This window comes from Myiozetetes cayanensis, unplaced genomic scaffold (assembly GCF_022539395.1).
Source record: "Myiozetetes cayanensis isolate MyiCay16 unplaced genomic scaffold, myiCay2020 scf2-11, whole genome shotgun sequence".
NCBI classification, from domain to species: Eukaryota; Metazoa; Chordata; class Aves; order Passeriformes; family Tyrannidae; genus Myiozetetes; species Myiozetetes cayanensis.
The window spans coordinates 18,850,601-18,878,223 of NW_026087411.1; the positions used below are offsets into that span (position 1 = coordinate 18,850,601).

The 27,623-nt window shown below is 45.9% G+C and overlaps 2 protein-coding genes across 4 annotated transcripts in view; one reads left to right on the forward strand and one right to left on the reverse strand.

Moving 5' to 3' along the window:
• The first annotated feature begins 11,025 nt into the window (after positions 1–11,025).
• Positions 11,026–26,238, forward strand: MSH6 (mutS homolog 6). Its single transcript, XM_050314554.1, has 10 exons — positions 11,026–11,235; positions 13,213–13,415; positions 16,090–16,265; positions 17,321–19,865; positions 21,342–21,607; positions 22,218–22,335; positions 24,526–24,615; positions 25,108–25,262; positions 25,449–25,648; positions 26,070–26,238. Exons 2-10 carry the CDS (start codon positions 13,256–13,258, stop codon positions 26,149–26,151), a joined length of 3,792 nt encoding a protein of 1,263 aa, XP_050170511.1. The 5' UTR covers positions 11,026–11,235; positions 13,213–13,255; the 3' UTR covers positions 26,152–26,238.
• The window catches only part of FBXO11 (F-box protein 11), a 74,427-nt gene continuing 73,008 nt past the window's right edge, over positions 26,205–27,623 (reverse strand). For all 3 annotated transcript variants that reach the window (XM_050314557.1, XM_050314556.1, XM_050314555.1), the window contains one exon: positions 26,205–27,545. In XM_050314557.1, coding sequence (XP_050170514.1) covers positions 27,416–27,545 — 130 coding nt within the window. In that variant the 3' untranslated portion in view covers positions 26,205–27,415. The remainder of the gene's footprint in view (positions 27,546–27,623) is intronic.

The window sequence follows — 27,623 nt, forward strand, 5'->3', positions numbered from 1 at the left end:
AATACTCCTCCGGTGTGAAACTCACAGCTCCGTGTGAGCAGACCACCTAGCCCCATGTCACTTGTCCCAGTCTGCACCCTCGTCAGAGAAACAACTTTTGGAAGTCATTTCCCAGATTTAGTGCCAATGTCACGTGGCAAAAGATTAGCTCTGCATAAGGAACAAAGTTATAGATTTAAGACGGAAATCAAGAAGCCTCTTTTCTTTTTTTGCTGCATTTTAATTAGTAGGAACCAATTTTCCTTTGGCTCTCCGAGCAGTATCTGGCAGGGATGCAGAATTGAAACATTTAATGGTACTATACTTGTTCTTCATCATCAGGCTTCTTTCCTGTTGCCTCTCTCACCCATCATCACTGCTGACAGGGGATATCTCTGAAGCAAGAGGACATCAGTAATGCAAAATACAAATAATTTCCTTTTTGCAACACCAATTTGCAATGTTAATGCAGTGCTGGGAAAAAACCTGGAATTTGCTTAACCCTATCCATCCTGCAGGGAACTATGTTCCCTGCCCTGGTGGCTGCAATTGTCTCATCGTACTTAATTAACAGATCATTGTCATGACCTGTCTTTGCAAACCTTTAAATGAAAGCTTTTTTTCCCCCAAGAGATTATCTGATTTAAACAGGGATTGATTCAGGGAAATTCAATGCCATGTGTTATATAGGTCAGACTGTTTGATTACAGTTGTTTTTTTCTGGATGTGTGAGTTATTTTTTTCTTTGCAAATTGAAATTATTAAACTGTATAATTGAAAAACCTGCAAGTGTTCATATTATTAATAGAAGCACAATAAAACAGACGGCAGGAAACAGGATAACTGTGGGTGGCTACTACATTTTCATATAGAAGTAGCATCTTGAACCCAACAAAATCAGCAGATGAATGTTCCTGCTCTGTGCAAGCAGGATGGAAATGTGGAGAAGAGTTTGATCATCTTCAGCCCTGGCCCATTTTAATTTTGTTTCCTGGGGTTTTTTTTGAGTTTGTTTGGGTTTTTTTCTGGGGTTTTTTAGGACATTCTGTTATTATGCACGGATCTATACCATACCACATGAAAAACATCTGAATTGGAGATGCAGTCTGTCTGCAGTTTTGGCTGTAAATTAATTTCACAGGTTATGTTTAGACTCTTCTTCATTTTTGAACTCTTGTTTCTGGTAGTTCTGCCACATGCCATTCCAGTAGCTCTCAGCTCACTTCAGGTCTGCATCTAAAAGAGGGTGAAATGTAAACAAAACATCCTAAAATGTTATTTATTCAGAAATCGTACATTTTCATCTCTTCTTTTTGCTGCTTTATCATGTTAGAAAGAGAGTAAAAAGGTTTTAGTCATAAACTGTATTGTTAAAGGTACTCTAAATAAACATTCATTTCTTACTTCATTTCTTGCTGCTCTACTAAAGCTAGTACAAGCAAGCTGCATGTCTGTAGACATGCAAAAAAGCAAGCAAAGAGGAAATTATTATCTTCTGTTGCTAAAATAAAGGTGGTTTCTCAACCAAATTACAGAACAATGAGTTACTGCATAAGCAATCTCTGATTTATTTCATACTCATGCTTAGCCCTATGAGTATGCTAGATGTTGAGAAGGAAACTGAGAAGTGGTAAACTTAGCACTGGGGGAAAATTGCCCTTTAAACACACTTTTAAAGCATCCTGTCATGTTTTCTGGGCCTGCACAAAATGAGTGTATTAGGACACCTGACTCTTACCAGCCCATCAGATCAATTATATTTAGGTCAGAATGATCTCAGCACTCATAAACATTTTGTCATGGCAGTATTTTTCTTAAAACTTAACCTTTTCACTGGTTACGTTATTTACCATATTCATCTCATACTTCACTTCTCCTTTGGGACAATTTCTGAGAAAGGTCAATGTTGTCTTCAGTCCTGCCTGTATCATACAGCATGATGAAACTATTTCTGTAAAATGTTCCACCCCACAACCTAAGATTGGCCCAGCAGCCTCTGTCACCAAGGTGAGGCCCATAAAGAATTTAGCACCACTTTAAGGTTGCCTCTGAACATCTCATGTGCATGGATGCATAGAAGCAGTGGCTGCTTTCTATTAGTCAGTCTCAGAGAAAGGACACACATTAATCAAATGAAGCAGTGAACTGCTCTTTCCGCTCCCCTTAAGCTATTTGCATGCCAGAGTTATTTAACTTGGTTTCGATAGCTACTGGTTATTTGCAACAACCCTGCAAAAACAGTTAAATCTCACAATCTTCCTTCACAGTCAAAGTCTTGTGCCAAAAATTAAAAACCGAACAATACTAAAAAATGTTTAGAAATTGTGTTTATAATAAAGGAAATTAGTGAAAATTGTTACATTTGTTAGAGTCGGACAACTGCAGAATACTGGAATGATAAAATCTTATCAGTTTTGTTCAAAACAAAAAAATCCTACCTATAATAATAGCTAGGTCTGTGTGTTTTTTCTCTCAATTTAAGACCTTTGTGTTAGCTGTGGAAGACAAATTTGTCACTTTGCTCAGCAGACACATAAAGAGGGGCAGTGCATATATCTTCTACTTCAAACCCACACTGAAACGAAGTTTCCTAGACTGCTCTTGACATTAACTATCATAGATAGAGGTCTTTTGCTAATCGTTTACCAAATTTCATCTGAAGAGCTTTCAGAAGTTTGATATCAACAATTTTTTTGCCCTGGGCACCCAGCCCCTGCCTGAGCGATGCTCCCTGTAGCTGTGCCTGCCTGCAGCCCTGCCTCCTGGATGGACCCTGGATCCGATCCAGGCCCTCTCCTGGTCTGGAGCTGTTGTGGTTATCAGCACCCTGCTCCACCTTTAACAACTGTCCATCATCCCTTTCGGTCTCAGCTGTAGAGAGGCACTGCATTACCTAGAAAAAGCAAGGTTTTGGTTTCACAAATTTTGAGATATCTTGAAAAAAGCCAAATCTGTGCCATTTCCAAAGCTCCTAGAATTGAAAATGTTCAGAACCACTCAGGGAGCTGAAAAGCACAGTTGAAGGCTGTGTGGGAGTATTTGCGCATGCACGGGCGGGGGAGAGGGAGGAAAAGAATTATGATAAATACAGCACTCTTCAGTGTTCAACTGAGTTTGGTGTAAAGTCTACGCTTCAGGAACTTAACAACTCCCTATGGTTTTATCTTCAAAATAGGATCTTCAAAAAAAGAGGGGAGGACAGAGTTGTTTATAAAATTGTCATTAATAACACCTTTTATATCCTCTTTCAAAGACTTCCATATCTTAATTATTCTATAACCTACCCTGTTGAGACTGGTTGAAAAACAAGTAGAATTTCTTTACTAGAGAAAAAATGAAGACCATGTCCTAAAAGGTCCCTCAGCATGAGTTTGGGTGGATGGTTCTACAGGCACGTGTGTGGATGGAGAAATAGGCTCCAAGAACAAGGAGGCTGAAGAGTGCCCCTGGGATAAAGGCAGCTGAGTGTAGGGCTCCTAGGCAAGACTTTTCCAGGGGAAAAGGCACCAGGGAGTGTTTGAGAGGGAGAAAAACTCCACCTACTACAGAGAGCCAGATGCACAAGAAATAGTTTCTTGTTGAAAGGAGTGCTTTAGGAATGGTAGTCTCCAATTTAGTGTTCCCACTGAAACTCCAAACCATGCGCTGCTCACTCGCTCGCTCCCCTCCTTTTCCCCTGTCCCTCCCCGCTGCAGCAGATCGGAGAGGAGAATTGGAGGCACAAAAGGCAAAGATCATGGGCTGAGAAAGGAACAATTCACTGGAAGGAGCAATGAGATAAGAACAGGACTAGGAGCAGCAAGAACACTAATGCCAGACGGCAGAAGAAAAGCAACGATCCACAGGGAAAAAAACCCTGATCACAGACAATATCGGAGCCCTCCCTCTGCCACAATTTCTTGACTGGAAGAAACTCCTTCCAGCTGGAAGAGAGCCCCTTTCCCCTGCTTCCAGTGAGGATGTGAGGTGGTTGACCTCCATGTCCTAGCCCCCTCACAGCTCCTGCAAACAATTCATCCTGACCTGGCCAGAACCAGGATGTCTAATTTTTCTTGGTTCCATTGGTTTAACTAAGGAGTTAAACCTTAGTGGAGGGAGTGGAGGGAGAGACATGTGTCATGACCCATGGGTAGGGCCGTGAGGTTCATTTCAAATTCTCATCAGGCTGAGCAAAGACACCAGACCTTGGAGAAGAGAGACAGAGAAAACAGAGAGTGTTGCCAGTGCGTAGATCCCCCTTTGGTCCTTCCATATGGGTGGTCCAGAGCTGGGGCAAACCATGACAGGGAAAGAGCAAGAGAGTAAAAAAAGAGAGCAAGGGGGGGCCCCATCTGTTGTCTCTTCGAGTTAACCTGGTGCAGCCTCTCCTGTCAACTAGATTTCTCACACCCTTTAGTTCTCCCATGCACAGCCAGCCCTTGGAGCCCTCCTGCAGGAGGAGGTGCTGGGGAAGAGGCAGCTGTAAAGCAGCTGTGCAGACACCTGGGGTCCCAGGGGATGCCAGGCTGGCCAATTTGGAGACCACAAAGTGCCCCTGAGGCAAAGGCAGTGGGGTGCAGGCAAGGCTGCCGTAGGCCAAGCCTTGGCAGCAGGTGGAGGGAGATAATCCTTGCCCTCGTGGGTGCCCAGCTCCAGGCTCTCCAGTGCAAAGCAGACACTGGCCACCCTGTACACAGGTCCTGCTCCCATTCCATGACCCAGGGCCCACTCGGACTGTTGGTCAGTTTGAGCCAGTGTCCAAGTTGGAGCCAATGTCCAGCAGAAGCAGCAGCAGGAAGTTGCCCTGGCACACATCAACACCAGGACCAGGCAGGTTCTGGCCAAGAGGCACCGAGCCAGTCCCAACAGCCCCCATCCCTTCCATGCCCTTGGTTGGGCTTCATCCTGCCCCTGAGTCCTTCCCCATGGAGCCGGGCTGTATGGGTGAGCATGTCTGCCCACAAGCTGGGGGGCAGCAGGGCCTGATGCTGGTTCTCCTCCCTTTCTTCTGCTCCCTGGCACTGAAGGAACTGTGGGCAGGCACAATAGAGGGGTAAGCTGGGGGGATGCTCCAGGAGCAGCCAGACAAGGAAACAGCTCCTCAGCTGGGGAGAGGTGCCCTGTGGCTGCGGGCAGCTCTCGGGCAGAGTTGTCTGACAAGGCAGCTGAGAGGCGACTTGGGGCTCAGGCAGCTCTCTTGCTGTCCCTTCCCACTGCCCAGGACACAAGGAGCCCAAGTGACCAGTGTGCCCAGCACCAGACCCCTGGAGAAGGAGCTGAGCTGCTGCTGAGCAGTGAGTGTCTCTCTGCTCTGAGCTCTGTCCCTGAGCACTGCTCCCTGAGCGGAGCAGCAGAGGCATCAGTGATCACCTTCTGCCACTCCTCTTTTGCCCACTGGAGGACATTGAGTGCCAGGAGTCTGGAGAGGCTGTTAAAGGACTTGGTAAAGGTAAGAATGGCTGCCTTTCCCCATCTTTAGCTGTGCTGGGGTACCAGGGATGTGCAGCTAACGGAGGGAACTTGTGCGGGACGGGGGGAGGGAGGGAGGGAGGTGGGTGGTGGCACTTGGCAAGCAGAAGGATTGGGGAGCTCCCAGGACGTTGCCACACCCTTGCTGGTGGCACTGGAAAGAAGGATGTTGTGCAGGGCAGAGACCTTGGCAGGGCAGAGGGTCCCAGCTGTGCCGCACTCAGGCTGCTGGGGCTGGGGGACAGCTGCTGGTGGCCCTCTGTGCTGCAGGGCTGCTCTGCAGGCACAGCCTGCTTCTTGTAGGCTGATCCCAAGCAAGAGCCTGCCACGGCCCCGTCTGGCAATGGAGGAAGACCTGGTCGCTCACCAGGTGAGTTTTGGAAGGAAAGGAAACCCTGTACTTGGGCCGAGCTGTGCTCACTTCTCCCCTGAGTGTCACCATGCAGGTGTGGCACCTGGAGGGAAGACGTCACCTGGACAAGCAAGGACACCCTCTGGGTGGCAACCACTGGACACAGCTCTTCAGGGACAGAGAGCCTGTGCTGCTGCCCACAGCTTGGAGAAGGGCAGGGCAAGGTTCAGGACCAGCTGTCCTGGTGACACACCATCTCTCAGGAGCCTGTGAGCTGGAGCCACATTTGCAGCTGCTGGCTCCTTGCCTGCCCTGCTGCATCCATCAGCACAGTGCTGAAAGCAGGGTAGGGCAGGCTGTGGAGGCACTGGCCTGGTGCTCTTCACTGATAGGCTTTTGCTCTCTTTGCAGCAGGAGGGAGCAGCAGCAGGAGGAGGAGGTGGCTGCCCTGACCCCTTGTTCTGTGGCGGAGCCCCTCTGACACTGCCCACGCACCAGGGCAGGCGGGCTCTCAACTGCTGTTGGAAGGCAGCTCCTCAGACAAGTCCCTGCCCTCCTGCCTCTCCTGCAGGAGCTGCTGATTGTCTCCTGCAGCAGTAAGGACTGACCACAGAGGGCGTATTCAGGAGATGTTCCAGCACAAGAGCCCTTCAGGAGCTGTGGGAGGCCCTGGACCACAGTGAAGTGGGCTCCACGGGAAGCCAGCCTGAGCTGCCACTTGCCATCCTCCTGAAGGTGAGTGCTTCTGACCTGCAGCTGTAAGAGCTCCTGGCTAGGCTGGAATCTCCAAAGGCTCACCAGGAGCCCTTGGCATTGCAGGACTTCCTCCAAAGCATCTCCTCCAAGTTCCTCATCACAGAGCTCTATGAGGACTAGATGGCAGTGATGCAGATGGCCAGTAGGGAGAAAAAAAGATCTGTCAGCTGAAAGGGTAAGCAGAGAGGCAGCAGCCTGCCTCCTGAGCAGGGACTGGGAGAAGGCTGGGACTTGCCTGAAAGGGGACAGTCTCCTTAAAATGCTATTTTTTTCTGGCAACTCGCTGTTGCTGCGTTGGGGTCAGACTGGGGGAGAATGGACAGAGAGTCTTCCTTGGCATGGCCTTGGGTGAAATCAGAAGCTGGGAGGCAACCATGTGCTTCCTTCCTCAAGTGCAGAGCCTCGAGTGCTGGCTGAGAGCACCTGCAAAGCTGCACAACAGAGCCACAGGCAGCCCCTGCCCCATGCCAGCCCTGGGGGCGGCTGTGGGCAGCACGTGCGTGAGGAGTTGCCTTGCTGTTCCTCAGGGTGGCCAGGAAGTTGCTGGCAGCAAATCTCCTCCTCAAACAGCTGCTGTCCCTGCTCCAGCATATCAGCAGCACATCTCTACCAGCAGAATGACCTCCAGCAGCCTGGCCATCTGCCTGGGGCCAAACTTGCTGAGCCCACCCCAGGAGGAGCTGCTCCCACTGGGGCCGCGCTGGTGCTGAGTGTGCCGGTAATGCTGTCTGGAGCCTCCCCAGCCCGTGCCAGCTGGGCTGCCCAGAGGAGTCTCCAAAAAATTTGTCTCCAACAAATGCTGGCGGGGTAGATGCCTGGAAGAGCTTCCCACAGCCTTCTGTGCAGAGGCTCAGGAGGATGGGAAAGGCTGCTGGACACACGTTCTGGCCCCTGGGCTGAGAGCATGGCTGGGATGTGTGCAGGGGAAGGTGCTGGTGGAGTTCATGATGGGCAGCTTTGATGCCATCTTTGGGGAGGGCTTGGGTGGGTTTTCCTTTATGTCTTTTGCTTTCTAGACCTGTGTTTGGAGGGGCAAAGTGGCCCTGATGGTGGAGCAGAAAAAGGGTCATCAGGCAAAGACCTTCCTGGGTGCATCCTCCACCCTGCCAGACCTGTTCAAAGAAGATGGGGCAGACCCAGTGGCAGAGGCTGAAGGGACAGGGGTGGGTCAGCTGAACAAACACTGTCACCATAAGTGGAGGAATGTCCAGACCCAGACCCAGGGACACCACAGACCTGAAGAACTGGTATCATCAGATGGGACAAATTAAAAAGCTGCAAAAAAAGTATTAATCTTCTCACAGGTGCATACTCTGCATCCCTTGCCTGAGCTACTGGACCATGCATTTCCTAAATTCCCAGGATCACAGTCTCTTCTCAAGACCTCTGTACTGTTGTCAAATCAGTAACACTCTCCTCTTCTAGCAGAGTCACTGGGACTGATCACCTGCTGCTCCAAGTCTGAAGAAACCCCAGGCTACCAAACCCAACCCCAATAACAAAATGATTTCTGTGACACTCATACAATGTTGGCTCAGGAGGCCATCAAATTCAGATGACCCTTCATGCTTTCCTGTCATCTTCAATCCTCATATGAACTGACAACGGTCATCTCCAGGAATCTGTTCAAAACAGGTTTCATCTTTAAAGACTGGGCCTGTTCTCAGCATTCTCCCAAGTTTTTCCCCTCTCTGCCTCAGCCCATCTCCCTGCTTCTACCTGCCAGATGGATGATCAGAGTGTAATTTTCCCGACAGTTATAATGGTGCCTATTTCCTGCAAACAATTGACGAAAATGTGCCACCCAAATATTTTTGCAAGCACGGGTCCTGATGAGTGTTTTTGATGGGAACAGTCATAACCTGCTGAGGGGGTTATCCTGCAGCGTGTTCCACTTCCAAGCACTTCACAGTCCATGTGCTTTGGAATCTCCTTGATTATTCTCAGGAAACCAAATGCCATTGCTTTGCTTCTTGAGTTTGAGGCCTGTGTGGCTGAGGACACATCAGATTGTTTCTGAAAGCAAGAGATGACAAGTCAAACAGAAATTTCGCTTTTATATTAAACGAAAAGAATTCTTTTAGGTGTAACATGCTTTTAAAATCCTCCAGTATCATCTGGGTTTGCGTGACCTCTTGTGGTTGAAGCCCTGCTTTGCAGTTCCACATTTTTACTGGCGGTGAGAGCCCACCTGTGGCTTTCTCTGCTACAGTTGAGCAGAAGGGTAGCAGAGGCTTCAGTCTGCAATGTTAAACCACAATCTTAGGGAGAGAAAAAGCTGTGCTAACAGGCATCTGGTGGCAGTAAATATTTTTTCTCTGGATTTATGCTGATAAAAATAAGTTGTCATTTTTGCTCTGTACTACTGTAACTTGAGCACACCGATTAGGAACCATGAATGGTGTTCTTTTTCCCCTTCAGACACAGGTGCCACTTTGTTAGTTAAATTTGCCAATTCACCATAAAATCATAGAAAATTCTGAGTTGGAAGGTACCCACAAGGATTATCAAGTCCAACTCTTTAGCCCTGCACAGGACAATCCCCAGGAGTCACACCATGTGACTGAAAGTATCATCCAAATGCTCCTTGGGCTCTGTCAGCCTTGGTGCTGTGACCACTTCCCTGGGAGCCTGTTCCAGTGTCCAGTCATCCTCTGGGGGAAGAACCTTTTTCTAACACCCAACCTAAACTTCCCCTGACATAACTTCAGGCCATTCTCTTGGGTCCTGTCACTGGTCACCACAGAGGAGAGATCAATGCCTACCCCTCCTCTTCTCCTCACAAGCAAGTTGTAACTGCAATGAGATTTCCTCTCAGTCTCCTTTTATCCAGGCTGAACAGACCAAATGACCTCAGCTGCTCCTCACATGGTTTCCCCTCCAGGCCTTTCACCTTCAATGCCCTGCTTTGGATGCTCTCTAAGACTTTAATATCTTTTTTGTATTGTGGCGCCCTGCACACAATGCACGCAATGTTCAAGGTGCAGAGCAGAACAGGACAATCCCCTCCCTCGACTAGCAGGTGATGCTTTGTCTGATGCCCCCCCAGACACGGTTGGCCCTCTTGGCTCCCAGGGCACTGCTGACTCAGATTCAACTTGCCATTGAACAGGTTTCCCCTGTCCCTTTCCCAGCACTTCTCTCCAGCATCTCATTTCCCAGTCTGTATGTACATCTGGGGTTGCCCCATCCCAGGTGCAGAATCTGGCACTTTCCTTTGTTGAACTTCATATGGTTGGTGATTGCCCAGTCCTCTAATTTGTCCAAGCCTCTCTGCAGGGCCTCCCTGCTTTTGAAGGAGCCAACAGCTCCTCCCAGTTCTGTACAGTCTGAAAACTTGCTTAGTGTCCCCTCCAGCCCTGCATCCAAGTCATTTATGAAGATGTTGAAGAGAATAGGCCAACACCTGTGGAACCCCACTAGTGACAGGTCACCAGTCTGATGTCCCCATTCACTGTTACCCTCTGTGCTTGACCCGTGAGCCAATTGCTCACCCACCAGATGATGTGTTTATCCAACTGTGTGCTGGACATTTTGTCCAGAAGGACCCTGTGAGAGATAATATCAAAAACTTTACTGAAATCCAAGATTACATCAGCTGGCTTCCCTTGATCAACGAGGTGGATTACCTTGTCCTGAAAGGAAATCAGGTCAATATTCACCAGCTTCCAATCAGCTGGGACCTCTCTGGTTTCTCAAGACCACTCAAAACTCATTAAGAGAGGTTTTGTGATAGCATCAACCAGCTCTTTGTGGGTTCTGGGATGAATCCCATCAGGTCCCATAGGTTTACAGGGATCCAGCTGAAGCAGCAGATCCCACACAGTTTCATGGTTGACTGGGAGTTGATCATTCTTACAGTCATGGTCCTGTAGGTCAGGGCACAGACACCCCCTCAGTCTGTCATCCACGTTGAAGACAGAGGCAAAGAAAGTGTCAGACACCTCTGCCTTGTCTCTGTCCCTGTTTGTGAGGTGACCATCCTCACCCTGTAATGGGCCGATGATATTTGTATACTGCCTATTGCCATTAATATATTTGAAAAAAAGTCTTATTGTCCCCCACGTCTCTGGCCAGTTTCAACTCCACTTGAGCTTTGGCTGCGTGAATTTTCTCCCTACAGCAAATTTTGTCCTTCTAACACCTGGGTATCACTCAGAGCTTGTTCGTTAGCAGCTATTTCACCGATTAAATCCCTTGCTGATTAGGTCTGAAAGCGTAAAAAGATCAAACACCGAAGAACGTCCATTTTTTAAAGAAAGTTTTTACATATTCCACACTTGGCAACCAACAGCCGACAGGGGCAGATCTGCTGGGCTCGGGGAACACCCCGCGGGTCGCCCCTCACGGTTCCCGCCACCGCGGTGGGCGGGGCGGGGCCCGGCCCGGGTGCGGGGGCGGGGCGGGCTGGGCGCGCGTTTGGCGCGCTGTGGGCGCGCGCTTCCCGCCGCGGCCATGTCTCGGCAGAGCACCCTGCTCCGCTTCTTCTCCAAGGCCAGCCCGGCCCCGCCGGGGGACACCGCGCCGACAGCCGCCCCTCCGCCGGCCGGCGCGGGGCCCCGGCGGGGCCGGGGCTCGGCGGAGCACAACGGCCGCCAGGCTGCCCTCAGCACCCCCGGCGGGGCGGGCGGAGCGGTGGCGCGGACCGGGGAGAACGGCGAGAAGGGCGAGGGGGGCGGCGCGGCCGTGAAGGCCTCCAGGTAGCGGCAGGGGAAGCGGGGAGGCCGCGGGAGCGTGGCCGGAGTGGGGGAGGGGAAGGCGGGAAGGGAAGGGAAGGCGGGACGGGGCTGAGGCCAGCGGCGGTGGGAGCGGGACCCTCGGGCCTCCCGTGTCGTCCCTCGCGTCGCTGCCTCGCCCCCAGTCCCTGGATGTGGCGGTGTCCCACCCCCGTTCCCTGGTCGCGGTGCCCGGCTGTGCCGGCGTGCAGCGGCCCGCGCTGCCGGCGGGCCTGGCCCGGCGGGACAGGGGGACACCTGCGGGGAGCGGGGCAGCGGGGGTGGGTTTTGCTCTTTGGAAATACTTTGTCGCTCGTCCCTGTATTTCCTTTCCGTGGCGTATCACAGAATGGATCAGGCTGGAAGGGACCACACTGTGTCATCCGGTCCAGCCTGCCGGCTCAGGCAGGGTCGTCCCAGAGGACATGGCACAGGATTGTGCCCAGACGGTTCTTGAATACGTCCAGTGAGGGGGATGCCACACCCTCTCTGGGCAACCTGTTTCAGCCTCTGGTCGCACACAGAGTAAATAAGTTCTCCGTGTTCAGGTGGAACTTCCTGAGCATCAGTTTCTGCCTGTTGCCGCTTGTCCTATTGCTTGGCACCACCAAGAAGAGCCTGGATCCAGCTTCTTGGCACCCTCCACTTTACATGTTTGTACACATTGATGAGGTCCTTGCTCGGTCCTCTCTTCTTGAGGCTGAATGGGCCCTTCTCCCTCACCTTTCCTCCTAAGAGAGATGCTCCAGTCCCTTAATCCTCTTTGTTGCCCTCTGCTGGAGCCACTCCAGGATCTCCGTGTCTCTCTGGTGCTGTAGACCATGATGGCAAGTGCTCAATATGCCAGCGAACTGAGTGTCGCTGGTTCTTGGGCCACAGACCTCAGGAATATCCCAGCCTAATCTGTGGGAGTGTGGCAGTGGCTGAAATATCAGGGGAGGAGGAGAGAGAAAATAAAAGCTGCGTCAGGTGCTTTGCAGTGGGGACAGAGTTTTTTATTTATTCATTTCTCTGTAGCTTGAGGGTTTTTTTTAAATCTTACTCTTTTTGTTTGGATGCCTGGTTGATAATTAGTCTCTACAGGAAAACTTGTCTTAGTTATGTAGATTGATATCTCATAATACCTAGTCTGCAATCTTTTAGGTAAGGTCTGGTTGAACCCAGCTACTCTCTCCCTCCCTTAAATCCACAAAGAACCTGGTTACATGTGGCAGTAGGTGGCCCAGCTTGAGGAGAGGGGTTGGACAAGGTCACATCCAGAGATCTCTTCCAACCTCAGCCAGTTTTCTGTGACTGTGAGTCCAGAGGAGGCCTCAGAGATGCCTGGGGAACTGGAGCACCTCTCCTGTGTAGATGGGCTGAGAGAGTTGGGGTTGTTCAGCCTGAAGAAGAGAAGGCTCCAGGGAGACCTTATAGCATCTTACGGTACCTAAAGAGACCTACAAGAAACCTGGGGAGGGACTTTTTACAGGTAGTGATACGACAAGGGGGAATGACTTTAAACTGAAGGAGAGTAGGTTTAGATTAGATATTAGGAAGAAGTTCTTTACTGCTAGGGTGGAGAGGCACTGGCACAGGTTGCCCAGAGAAGTTGTGGGTGCTCCATCCCTGGAAGTGTTCAAGGCCAGGTTGGATGGGGCTTTGAGCAACCTGGTCTAGTGGAAGGTGTCCCTGCCCACAGCAGGGGGTAGGAACTGGATGATCTTTAGGGTCCCTTCAAACCCAAACTATTCTATGATAAAGTTTGATCTCTGTGGGGATCCAGTAGAACTTGGGGGAGCAAATAAAAAAATGTTGAGAGGTATTGGTGGTGGTACAGAAGGACTGTGTAATCCAGGTTGTACCACCTGGGAGCCCTCCAAGACCCAAAGGGTGTAAGCTGCTCAGAAGCAGTGTGCAGTTACAGTTACGAAGAGAGCTCTTTTAAGTGTTCCTTAAATTACACATTTGTTGTCCCTGCAGTGTCTCCTGTGAGTATTCTCCTGGGGACTTGGTCTGGGCCAAGATGGAAGGTTATCCTTGGTGGCCGTGTCTCATATATAACCACCCAACTGAAAGAACAATCGTCAGAGGAAAAGGAAAATCCACTCGTGTCCATGTACAGTTTTTTGATGACAGCCCTACAAGAGGCTGGATCAGTATTAAATACCTGAGGCCGTATAAAGGTAAGAGATACAAACTAAACTTTCTGAAGTGGAAATATGCCACTTGTTTTGGAAAAATGTGCTTGAAGTATAAGGGTATGGTATTCTCCATACAGAAAGAGCAGCAAACCCGAGATTAGAATTGAGCATGTTTTGTGCTTTGTAAATTAGACAAAGCAAGTTTTTGAGGATTACAGGTACATTTATGGTTATACAGTTCTTTGAACATAAACCACTAAGCCCTCTTGTTTATTAGATTAGAACAACTAATTAAGCAAACTTGCTTAAGTTTTGAAGTTTTTTCCTTTTTTTCTCCCATCGACATAATGAGTGTCTAAAGGATAAGTCCAGTAATTCCACTTTTAGCCCTGAAATCCTTCATTTATTAGGAGTGTTGAACCCAGTTTTTAAGCAGCTATTTAGGAACTCTAGTTTGTCCAGAATCAAAAGACTAGGCTCAGGGTATTAGGTAACTAAAATTAATTCTACTGCGGTGTTTCTTTTAGGTAATGCAACAGTTTTGTTAATAAAATATGTATCTTGAGAATTGAGTGTGTTTGTGAGGGTATTGCTTGTAGTTACCAATCAAAGTTGGTGTTTGTCATACCAAAGAAATGACTTGGCCAAGTAGTGAAAAATCAAATGTAATCAAGAATTATCATTTTGCATAATCAATCTTACAAATAATCATGATCTGTTTTCCCCCTGTTTAATAATTTTACTGTTGCTGAAAACTAAATCATTGGCTGTTAACTCTCATGTGAAAATCATATTGCTGTGACCTGTGTTGTTGGTCAGTCAAATACTTTGGGTGTAATACAGTATTTCTGATGAGCTTTAGGATTTGCTTAAGCCAATGAAACAACTGAATTTAAGCAGTGTCTTCCTTTTTACAAATCAGAGTTCCATCTCCTATCATCATGTAGCCACATTTTTTTGGCTCCTTTATACTTCAAGGTACTGCACTTTGGCCATAGTTACTTTTAAATTAAAATGTCATTGCCATGAGTGTTAACATAATGTAATGCAAGTGAGTTGGTCCATGGTTTATATATGCCTTCCCTGAAGGTATTTTAAAAGGATCAAATGGATTTTAAGAGCCTGCAGTTGCACTTCAAAGCAAATACAGGTAATGGGAATTAATCTGTTTGCCAATAGAAAATTGTGGAAAAATAAGAAGCCAGAAATACACACTTTTTTCCATGAAAAATATGTTGAACGCAGAACAGAGTAAAAATATTTAAAAGATGTGATTTGCTTTAAAATTCAAGCAAAAAGCATCTTGGTATACAAAGTAAGAGTGTTGGAGTCTTTGGGTAAGAAAATGGTGAAGTTTTTTGTGTTGTGTTACTGTTTTTTTACCTGAGTAAATACAGATAGGACAGGGCCAGAGGTGTAACAGCTGGGCATGCAAGAAGGGCAGGTGAATACCAGCTGGTAGAGTGAATATGCACACTTGAGTGTGCAGTTAAATTATAGAAGGAGATTTTTCTCCTGCCCTTGTTAAATTGCATTTAATATTAATGCAAACTATTTTTAGATCGCCTCCCTGCATTTGCAAAACTGGAACGGAGAGATTTGGATTGTTAATGTGTTGCAATTGTGCTGTAGAAGGAGCTACTTGTAACTCCCTGCTTTGCTACTGCAAACTCAAATGAGTGTGAGCAAGAATGCCATTTAGCTTCTTTCTGAGGTGCTTGGCCTCTTACAAGTCAGCTGCCTTTTGTCTGTCTCGAACCTTCAGTCAGTAGCAGCGTGTGGTGGGATTCACAGGAGTGGGTGTAAGGACCTATCCAAACAGATCCCACTGTCATATGCAGGTAGATAGACTTGTTAGAGCAGAAGCAGGAGTTGCCCTTCTCTATCTGTCACGTGCTCATGTCCTCTTTTTCCTTTCCTTGAGTTGAATATATGCTACCTTATATATAGCACTGTTTTCTTGAGCGTGGCATTAAGATGAATCTCAGTGTCTTTGTGGAAATCAGTCTGTAGATTGGTTGGCTTTGCTTTTGAGTTGTGTACAAGTGGTGGAAGGAGGAACTCTGGTGCTATGGGGGCTGTGAAAGAGGATGAGGGAATGGTGCAGTTATTAATAGCAGGCTTTGCTCAGTACCCTGCAGCATCAGGGTGAATCACCAGTGTGACTGAGGATCAGCTAATCTGGCTAATAGGTCTGGGCACCTTGCTGCACTTCCAGGAGCAGTTTGGAGGCCAGCAGATCTTTATTCAAGAGGTCTGTGTCATAGGTGACTTATGCCTATAACGTGAAGATAACTCTGTGGCTGAACTTGCCTGTGATTGCTAAAATACCCACGTGGTCTCAGTCAGGCCTGTTTGCTGCACTGTGAGTGTGGAGCGTTATTTTCAATAGTAACTACAGTGAGTGTGAGGGTGTTTAGAGCTCAGCTTAGAAGTGTTCACATGTGGTAATGGGTTACAGAAATAGAAGCAATTCTTCAAGTGTTCGTGTACTAGGTAGGCATTTCAGTTGTGAATGTTTATACTTTCTCTAGGGGTAGTTTATCAGGCTGAGTGATGGGTTGCTATATTTAAGTGTGGTGGGAATGACTGGCAATAACACAGAATGTTAGGGAATTATACTAGTTGTCTGAATACATTTAAAAGTGCAGTATGAACACTAACTGTTCAAATGCTAGACTAACTTCAGTTTCTGACAAATTTGTGGTTTTTGCAGGTTCATCACATAGGGAGACGCTGAAGGGAGGAATGTTTTACAGTACAAAGCCTGAAATTAAAAGAGCAATGGTGTTGGCAGACGATGCAATGAGCAAAGATAAAACTAAGCGGCTTGAGCTGGCAGTATGCAATGAACCTTCAGACACAGAGGAGGAGGAAGAGGAGGAAATAGAGGTAAAATGTTTCTTACTTGCTGTTGTTTCAGAACCTAGGAGCTGTGTCTTGGAACTAAGCATGGAATGTCCTGCAATTCTCTGGTACAACAATCACAACTCATCTCGTCTTTAATTGTGTGTGTATATGTATCCATATGTCTTTTTTTTTTTACTGCTTCTGTGTTGTCAGGTCACATGCTGGTCTCTCACCTTTTCTAGTTTGAAAGACAAGTCTCTTTGGTGTTTTGCATGGTAAGGACTGACCTCCTGAAGCTACTCAACTCCCCTGACTCTTCACTCATCACTCCCTGGGTGACCCACTTTCTCACTCATAAGTGCTTTTTTTCTGGTGCATCTTTTTAATCATCTCTATCTGCTATCTCATATTCCAAGTTGCCTTAAGTTTGATCTGAAGTTTTAGTGTGTCATAATGTAGAAATCTGTAACATTTTTTTCATGGCAGTGGTGCAGTGGGCACTGGCACTTTGTACTCACTCCAGTCCCTCCGCTGATGTTTTTTTCCAGCGCTGTCACTGGAATTATTAAAGTGTAAGGCTGAAAAGGCAAATAATGGAGTTTCTTTTTCATTCACAATATTCTTGAAGGTTACTATAAGGTACTATGTTTCTATGTGGAAATAAGTAGTTAACTCAAAAGCAAAAATCAAGGGCAAATCACACATGGGTTTGTGTTGAAAGGTGGCAAGACCTCATCGTGTTTCTGACAAAAGTTAACATTTAGTTAGTCTGTGAGGTGTTCCTCCTTTGTGCTGAATTTCATGTGCTATATCCTTTTTGTGCAGTTTAAATGTTTTGTTCATCAGCATCAGTTATGCACAGTACTGAATGAGGCTGTAAAGGACACAAATAGGAGTAATTATGACACTGGCCAGTAGCAGTTAGTTATACAGAAAAAAACCTAAATTCTGTTAAGGTAAATGGAATTTTCTGTGGCTCTGCTGTCTCTTGCTTGAAGTATCATAGCTACTGCATTATTGCACACTTTTGCACTTCTTTTTTCAGCAGTGACTTTGTAACCAGAATTATCTATGGGTAAAATAATTTACTTTTCCAGGAGATGAGTGAAAATGCATCAGGCAACAGTGATGACTGCAGTAGTGATGAGGACATGAAGAGCAATAAGCGAGTAAAGAGCAGGGAAAGAGCTGTAAAAAACAAGAGAAGAAGAGTGTTGGATTCTGATAGTGACCACGAAGGCTCTGACACAGAGTTCAAGCCTGATGTGAAAGAAGCAGCAAGCAGTGAGGAAGCGAGTAGTGGGGTGGATGAAAATGAATCTTCTGACACAGAGACAGATGCAGAGAGCATTGCAGAAAGTCCCATAAAAGTCCCTTCTAAACGAAAGAGAACGGAGGTGAAAAAGCCTGCTAAAAGGAGTAGCTTAGGAAATGAATCTTCTGAAACACCCAAAAGAGCAGCAACGGTCTCTCCAGAAGCCAAGTCCAAGCTGACATCATTTGCAGCGCCTGAAAGTTTTGAATCTCAAGCAAATGCTTGCAATGGAGGCATTGGTGGCTTCGCAGTGTGGGAACACGAAAAACTTGACTGGCTGCAGGAAGGGAAAAGGAAAGATGCGCACAGGAAGCGTCAGGATGACCCTGATTATAACCCTTGCACTCTCTATGTGCCCGAAGATTATCTCAACAAGTGTACACCAGGAATGCGGAGGTGGTGGCAGCTGAAAAGTCAGAACTTTGATGCTGTGATTTTCTACAAAGTTGGAAAGTTCTACGAGTTGTATCACATGGATGCAGTCGTTGGTGTAAATGAGCTGGGCCTGATTTTTATGAAAGGTACTTGGGCCCATTCAGGTTTTCCAGAAATTGCATTTGGGAGATTCTCTGATGTTCTAGTGCAGAAAGGCTACAAGGTAGCCCGTGTCGAGCAAACAGAAACTCCTGAGATGATGGAAGTGCGCTGCAAGTCAGCGGCCCACACCACAAAGTTTGACAGGGTGGTACGCCGAGAAATCTGCAGGATCATCACCAAAGGAACTCAGACTTACAGCATTATGGACTGTGATCCCTCTGAGAACCACAGCAGATACCTTCTGTGTGTTAAGGAGAAAGAAGACTCCTCTGGACAACGCGTGTACGGGGTCTGCTTTGTTGACACGTCGGTGGGGAAGTTTTTTGTAGGCCAGTTCTCAGACGATCGTCACTGCTCGAGGTTTAGGACTTTAGTAGCACATTACACTCCTGTGCAGGTACTGTACGAGAAGGGGAACCTGTCTGTGGACACACAGAAGATACTGAAGGGCTCACTTTTTTCTTGCATTCAGGAAGGGCTGATCTCGGGTTCCCAGTTCTGGAATGCATCTAAAACACTAAAAGTCCTTCTTGAAGAAGAGTATTTCAAGGAGAAGCAGAACTCTGAAAATGGGTGTTCTCTGCCCTCTGTAATCAAATCTCTGACTTCAGAGAGTGATTCACTGGGATTAACTCCTGGTGATAACAGTGAATTAGCTTTGTCAGCTCTTGGGGCGTGTGTCTTCTATCTCAAAAGATGTCTGATTGATCAGGAGCTGCTATCACGGGCAAACTTTGAGGAATATGTCCCTGTGGATATTGCTACTGCAAGAACTACAAGTTCTAGTAGTTTGTTTGCCAAAACTGACCAGCGGATGGTTCTGGATGGAGTCACCCTGATGAACTTGGAAGTCCTGCAGAATGGAACCAATGGAAGCACAGAAGGTACTTTGTTGGAAAGGATTGATTCTTGTTGTACACCATTTGGGAAGCGACTCCTGAAACAGTGGCTTTGTGCTCCGCTTTGTAATCCTAAATCCATCAATGCTCGTTTGGATGCTGTTGAGGACCTTGTGGCAGTGCCAGATAAAATGTCCACAGTTAGTGAGCACCTGAAGAAACTGCCTGACCTTGAAAGGCTGCTCAACAAAATTCACAGTATTGGATCACCACTCAAAAGCCAGAACCATCCTGACAGCAGGGCCATCTTTTATGAAGAAATCAAATACAGCAAAAAGAAAATTGCTGACTTTTTGTCTGCTCTGGAGGGTTTTAAAGTCATGAATGAAATTGTTGACGTCATGGAAGAGGTCGCGAGTGACTTCAAATCGAAAGTCCTGAGGCAGCTAGTCACCCGCAAGGCCACAAACTCAGACGGCCGCTTCCCAGACTTGAGTGCAGAGCTTACAAGGTGGGATACTGCTTTTGATCACAACCAGGCTCGGAAGACAGGGGTGATTACTCCAAAGGCAGGTTTTGACCCCGATTACGATGGAGCACTGCAGGATATTAAAGCTGTCGAGGAAGATCTTCACAAGTACCTGGATAAGCAGCGCAAACTGCTCGGATTCAAATCCATCCAGTACTGGGGGACAGGCAAAAACCGATACCAAATGGAAATACCGGAAAGTGTCATATCACGTAAGCTGCCCGAGGAATACGAGCTGAGGTCGAGCAGGAAGGGGTACAAGCGTTACTGGACCAAGGAGATCGAGAAGATGCTGGCGGCGATGGCCAACGCGGAAGAGCGGCGCGACGCGGCGCTGAAGGACTGCATGAGGCGCCTGTTCTACAACTTCGACAAAAACAGCAAGGACTGGCAGGCAGCTGTGGAGTGCATTGCTGTGCTGGGTAAGAGCTCTGCTTCGTTCTGACGTGGGGCAGAAATTACTCTCGTGTAGGAAATGATGGCATCTCATCCGGAGAAGCAAAAAAGGCTTGTTGCCAGCTCTTAAGCTGTAGTTTAAAAACTCTGATTGTGATAACAGCTTTGGTGGTTAACAGTAATTCCCTGTTTTCCCTCCTGTCAGTAAATGGCAGGACAGTTGCTGGGTCTGGATGTTTGCAAGCTCTTTCTTCATTCTTGTTGTGTGGTTGTAGCTGTGCAGCTGAGTATTTCTCACTGTTCAGTGTAGCCTGGTGGGTCTCTCACTGCTTCCCAGTTCTTGTGTATGGATTAGTAGCTTCTTAAATGGAGGTATAAAGACCTAACCTGCATAGTCATCTCCTTTCCATCTGAGCGGGCTGCTCTCTCAGCAGCCTTTAAAAATAAAGAAGTGGTGATTGTCAAGCTTTGAAGAAGGTAGTCTAGTAGGAAAACTTCCCCAAATCTTCCTAAATTTCTGGGATAGAACAGTCTCCTGTATTCCCTTCTCAGGACTGGCATAGTTTTGTACTGTGGATTATCTGCTAGGGTGAGGGACTCTGGGATGTCTTTGTTCCAGCGAAAAGTGAAAGCATTCTCTGAGTGCCACTGGGGCAGAAAAGGGAGGACAGGCAGGCAGGGAGTGTTGGCTAGGAACGGATTTGCTGGGAGATCTGGGAAGCAGTGACATCAGCTACACCACAGCATGAGAGAATTCTGATCAATTCAGAATACTGAATTTGTTTCCAGGAGAGGCTGAGCTGTAATTTTCTATGTGTAAAGCCTCTCAAATCCTAGAATGGTCTCGTTTTGTAGGTAATCAACTTTTAGAACCTTAGATCTCAGCTGACCAGGGGGACTTGTGCTGCTGGTTTTTGCTGGACCAACAGACTTTTAATATTTATATAGATTTCCTCTGGCAAATTTTAAGCAGCATTACGATCCTTCACAAAGTAATTCACTGTCACAGAAGCTGATTTCCTCTTTACTTACTCTAAATGAAAAAAGATGCAAAAAAGTAATATTTTATACAGGTACTTTTGAAGTGAAATTATGTGGATTTTAAAGGCTTTTAAACTGAAAAAGCTAGAGGAGAAGACTTTAATCTGACAACAGTAGAAATCTGGAAGGAATGAGGAAAGGCAATGTAAATATTCCCACATTTTACTTGTTCTGGAGTGCTTTTTGGGTGTTTTCCTTTAGAGGAAAATGGCAATGTAAATATTCCCACATTTTACTTGTTCTGGAGTGCTTTTTGGGTGTTTTCCTTTAGAGGAAAATGGCAATGTAAATATTCCCACATTTTACTTGTTCTGGAGTGCTTTTTGGGTGTTTTCCTTTAGAGGAAAATGGAATGAATTGGAAAATTGTGCTTACAAAATTGCTATTCAGTGCGTAAATGAATTCCAGTGAATGACGAAAGATAAAAACTTGACTTACTAGAATTTCTCCTAATTTTATAGATGTCTTGATGTCCCTCGCTCGCTACAGTCAAGATGGTGATGGACCTCTGTGCCGACCTGTAATTGTGCTGCCTGTGGACGGTGCTCCTCCCTTCCTGGAACTTAGAAACTCGCGCCATCCATGCATTACAAAAACCTTCTTTGGGGATGACTTTATTCCCAACGACATCGTGATTGGCGCCAGGGATGAAGGCAGCAGCAGTGAAGCTTCCTGTGTGTTGGTAACCGGCCCCAACATGGGCGGCAAATCTACGCTCATGAGACAGGTGATGGGCTGTCCGTGTGAGGTCAGATGTTGCATAGTGCCTCTCTGTTTGGCATAAGGGAATTACAAGGCCTGGCTGTTGCCAGAGGAGGTCCCAGAAGTGGCCTTTGGGGTGTGCAGCACAGCACAACAATTGCACTGTAAAGATAGAGTCTGGTAGAAAATACCCGTGTTTAGACAGATTTTCTACTTTCACTTTAGGGAGGAATAAGTTTTATTTCTCCTGTGAGAGATGGTTGGGGAAAAGAGATAAGTACCTTTTATGTTTTTCAAGTGACTTATCTAGGACTTGGCATCATCTTGCAAAAGGTGATTCTGCAGGTTGAACAAGATGAAACTAGAGATCAATGGCACCTGTGAAAGCAACAGGGAGTTTGCTTTATAAACACTGCTTGCTGTGATAACTTATGTTTTGAAACCTTCCAGAGTAGTTTAGTCCTGCCTGAGATTATGATGCTGCAGCCTGGAGCTGTTAAAACAGCAGGAAGCTTTATGTACTCTAGTCTTTGCTTTAGGGGGAAAACACTGTTTCATCCCCTTGTTTTCTCTGTGTGGAACTGAAGCTCTGAGCACATTGTAGAAACGTGAATTTGTCCATGTGTGTTCTGCAGGCTGGTCTCCTGGCTATCATGGCTCAGCTGGGGTGCTACGTACCTGCGGAGGCCTGCAGGCTCACCCCCATTGACAGGGTGTTCACACGGCTCGGCGCCTCAGACAGAATCATGTCGGGTGAGTTTATTCCAAAGGGCTTTTGCCACCCAGGGACTTTCTTCTCTTGCTTTGAGTTGCAGGTTGGAAAGGGACAAGCACGTTGATTGTGCAGGGAGAGCTGGGCATTAATCTGCTGCCTCTCATTGTTCAGAGTGAAAACAGGATCGTGGTTGTGCTTTATTTCCTTTACGTGCGTGTCCGTTGTTATTTTTGACAGACACGGAGGATCACTTTTAATGAATTTTAATATTAAAAGCTGGATGCCAGTCCATGGAATATCTTTTGGATATGGTACAGTTTGATTATATTCTACTCACATTGGTATCTTTTTCTAAGTGTTCTGAAATGGGACAGTGATAATTTGGTAGCTGTTGTAGAGCAGTTTTTTGTACCTTATCACCAGGACTAATGTTTCAGTCCCTTGTTTCAGTCAGAAAGACTTATGCCTGAAATCTGATTTCCTCAGACAAGGAAAAGAGCCAGGCTTCCCTCTTAAAAGTAATAGTTGACAATTCTTGGGGGTATTTTGTCTCTTTAATGGAGAGGATGACACAACAACTGGAATGGGAAGTCTGCCTGTGGCAGTGGGCAAAGTGTCACAGGACTAGAAAAACAAAATTACGGTTGTGGTAACAAGAGTAGTATCACTGCTGGTTTAAGGAGGGCACTGATTTTCTGTGATCTCTCTGCTGAAAAATATGGGTCAGTGAATATGAAAGGATTTAAGCCTACTGGACTTGTTGCACATAAGGAATTTGGAAATGAGTCATTCTGAGTTCTTAATTAAAAAAAATATTTACACTTCCCCAAATCAAAGTTTTTCTTTGCTCCTAGAGAATGTTATTAAGTTTTTTTTGCCTAGCTAGTTTCCAGTTTGTTTAATTTCAGTACAAAACCAAATCTTAAGTGTAGAAGAATACCTAAGTGCTTATGGTAGAAGTAAAACCTGCCCTTCCTGCATGAGAGGTGGTCTAGCAAAATGTGACATTTTCAATTTTCTTTCTATCAACTGAGAGCTATTCTTTTACGAACAGGTGCACAAATGTTATAACATTTCACATCGTGAGGCTGAACAGTGCACAGGAGAACTAGGTTTGATATCTGTTCTTGATGCATTAGTTTGCACACTGTGTAGATAAGAAAGCACAGCAAAAGTTGTTCCATGGCAGTTGCTCTGTAATGGATGTCAACAGGGCTTTTATGAAGTTAGCTTTTTAAGCAATATAATTTTAAAATCGCCTGTGCAATTTCAGGGCTTTATTTTCTGAAGTGAATAAATGATTATTCTTAAACATTGGTAAAAACATATTCAATCTTGGAAATTTCTTTAAGTGCATCCAGAAAATGAGGATTTGTGGACACTGCTTAATAGTTCATGTTGGAAAACGTATGTTAGAGAAAAGCAGTGCTCGTGCAACACAAGTACAGGAAGTAAATGCTTGCCTTTAATGGAATAAATTACATTAATTGCTACTGCTTGTGATTATTTGTAATGAACACTATAAAGAACTAGTAAATCTAGATTTTATAAGTGTGCATTTATCATGTGGAAGGGTGGGAATAATTGTGTGCTTCTGCTTGTAATCTGCTAAAACCAATTTCAGGTTTAAATTTCAGGCCTTGTATTATCTGGGTTGCTGCAACTCCCATGAGATGTTCAAGCCTCTGCAGCAGAATACCTCTTTTGTCACACTTCGCTCAATTCAAGTGCATACAAATAAAACCTTTATTATCCAAATAATTTGTTACCTTATGACATCACAACCAAACCAATAATTCCAGTCTCTCAGTGTTTGCTTGCTTTTTCACTGAAAAGCCACACAATACCTTAGGCCTGTCTCATGCATTTAGAGCAAGAAGGGGCCAAAGATTCCCCCCATCTTGTACCCTTTGTGCACCTCTTGTTGTCCAGCTGGTACATTTGACAAGTGCTATTAAAGGTGGACAGATATGGTGGCCTTAAAACTTAATTAATTAACTGTACTCATGCCTATGCCTGTACTCTTAAGGAACCAAACCCTGCTTTTTCTGGCAAATGGAAGCCCACCATTTTCATACTGTAAATAAAGCCCTATGTTTTTGTTCAATTTCAGTTTGCTATTCAGTTTCAATTTACCTTAACCAAGATTTTAGTGCAGATTAAATGGGGGTTGAGTTGTGGTCTTCAGATCTTTTGACTACTTTCTTTTTTTTGGCATTTCCTTTAAGGTGAAAGCACCTTCTTTGTTGAATTGAGTGAGACTTCCAGCATTCTCCAGCATGCAACAGAGCATTCCCTCGTTCTTGTGGATGAACTGGGTAATTACTCTCTAGTTTTAACATAATGCTCCTGATGTTTAACTGGTCAGTGTCTAATGCTATCTAAAAGATGTGCTTCTTGTATGCTCCAGGACCTGATATACCACCTCTCACCCCCCCTCGTTATTATCCTATTTCCAGCTGTGTTTTCCTGTTTTTCCTTTACATAATTACTTGCAGCAAACCTTGGGAGAGCAGAAACATCTTTTTCTGCAGTGCAGAGGAGTGGACTGTTACAGAGCAAATACTTGGGTATTTATGTATTTATACTGGATATGCCAGGATCCCACCGATCCTGGTGGCTCTTACCACTCACTGCTGTTGTCCACCTTCCACACAGCGCTGAGGGAGAAAAACCAACACTACAAAGGCATTGCTGCACCTCTACCTCTGGTTCTTCATTTTGACAATTAAAGGGATGTGCGTCTCTCCCCAGTGTCAAATAAACTATGGACTGAATTAACAGCCAAAGCTGTCCTGTTCTCCCTCCAGGCAGAGGCACAGCCACCTTTGATGGAACAGCTATAGCGAGTGCTGTTGTGAAGGAGCTGGCAGAGAAGATCCGGTGTCGGACGCTGTTCTCCACTCACTACCACTCGCTGGTGGAGGACCATTCCCACAGCGCGGCCGTGCGCCTGGGGCACATGGTAGGTGTGAGCGCTGCACAAGCCAGTGAGGCCTGAAGGACAGGAGTTTTCCCTGTGGCTGGGGGGGATCCCATGCTGTGCACCCTCTCCTGTGCGTTTTAAGAAGAGGACATGATGTCCCATGCGTTTATTAGGCTGCAGGTAGGCCTGTGTTGCAAACACTGACTTGTGACTTGCACTTCCTAGGCATGCATGGTTGAAAATGAGAGTGAGGATCCAAGCCAGGAAACAATTACGTTCCTGTACAAGTTCGCTGAAGGAGCATGCCCCAAGAGCTACGGCTTCAATGCAGCAAGACTCGCAGATATTCCAGATGACATTATTCAGAAGGGACACAGAAAAGCCAAGGAGTTTGAAAAAACAACCCTCTCACTCAGAGTATTTAGGTAAGGCCTTGGGTTTCTGTATTTAACTTGTGCAATACTTAGTGGTGGCACCCATTTTAAAATTTGGGGAGTGGCTTTTGCTCAGTCTCACAGCTGTAGGGGCAGCTACCACTTCTGGGAACAGCAAACGTACTTCACAGAGAGGGGGAGGAGGTACTGCAGGAGGGCAGATATGAGTGGCAGTGCAGTATTTTATGCCAGTCTTAATTTGCACAGCAGTGCTGGGCTGGCTGTGTGCTGAGCCAGACTGGGGGAAAGGCTGTGCAGTTCTGGGGGGCACCGGGGGGACCTTACAGCAGTACGGGAGCCTCTGCTGCTGGCAGCCTTTACACCAGGCCCAGCGCCTTCTGTGTCTCCCAAAGCTTAAGCTCTGCCCCTCGCTGTCTATTCAGGGTCAGCAAAGGTGTTTTTTTCCCCTCAGGTATCTGTGCCAGGTGGTGGATGGTGCTACAAGTGATGCAAATGCTGTGCAGAAACTCACCGCAATGATCAGCCACCTTTAAGAACATGCAAGTTTTGTAGGGGCAGTTTCTCAAAAACATGGTAACAGACAACATTATGATCTAATAAACTTTATTTTTTAAAAATGACCATTTTTCCATTGTCTTTCCTAGGAAATTAAACCCTTTAATTCATACCTACCCTCTACATAATGGTTATTGAGTACTCCACAATATATTAAGTCTAGATGTTATGGTACATGCATACACTTTCAGGCTGTTGATTACCCACTGTCACCAATACACATAAATGGAAAAAAGCTATGAAACTGTATAGGGCTGTATATATACTTGTCTCAGCTTCATTAGAGCAGGAAATTGCTGTGATTTTTTTTCCAGCAGGTTATGTAAGTAATGTCCAGACTGTTCAAAAAAAACTATGAACAGAGTAAAGTACAAGACTGTTTTGAGGAGACTTTCTACTGTGTACTTTAAAACATAGTAAAATTTCTTTCACAAAACTTAGTTACATGGGTACTTTGTTTTATAGTGCATTATAGTCTAGGAAGTCTCATTAAAACACTCAATTTTTTCTTTTTGTTAGGGTGGTTTGAGTACAGACTATTGCTGGGGCAGGGGAGGAGATTATTCTAACTTCAGAGGACACCAGAAAAATTGCTGGATATAATTTAAGATTAGTGTTTTCTCTTTCATAGAAAGAACGTACATACTGGGACATGAGTACAGTTACAGCAAGTCTAGGTGTGCTAACAAAACAGGACACATTCAAGTACAATAAGATTTTTTTGCTTGAAATTAGAAACAAACTACATGAGATTAAAGCATTAAAATCATATTTCTCAATCTGAATAAATGTTAAAAAATCAAAAGAAATGCAGAAGTGCTAGCTCACATTTTTACCATGTTACAAAAGCAATTGGTACCCATGTCCATAAAGGCAGCAACAAAGAATGCTGCTTGTCTACAGAATAGTACTACTGCAAATTGGACTGCGTTTCAATGCTACTTGTAAAAACACCAGCTCTCAGAAGTTGGTATCTGTACAAAATTGCAGCTTATTTTTCTTCACTTCTGTCCCTTCAAAGTCTTTGTTTACACAGTAATGCTAAAACGCCCAGTTCTGTTATCCTGAGTCAACATATTGCCACTTTCTTTTTTGGTAGGTTGAGCTCCATAGTGTCAACACCTCACACATCCACTTTAATACAGTCTCTTTCTGCAGAAATGGGCAAGTGTAACTTCCTCCAAAAAAAAAGTTTTAATAGGTATGATATTAGAATGGCAGGACTTTCTTTCTGAAAGGAATTCAGTTGTGCTGCAATGTATTAGATTCTATAGGTGGAGCAGAGTCATATAGTGTATCTGTATCGTGTGTAGGCTCTCCGGCAAGCGTACAGGGATTGGACAGTGTTCCAGCACCACAGTCACAGAAAAACCTACAATGAGAGAGAGCTCTTTAGTGTCTGCTTCCCTCATGCTCTCCACACAGCCCCACACCCTGGTCTGGCACATAC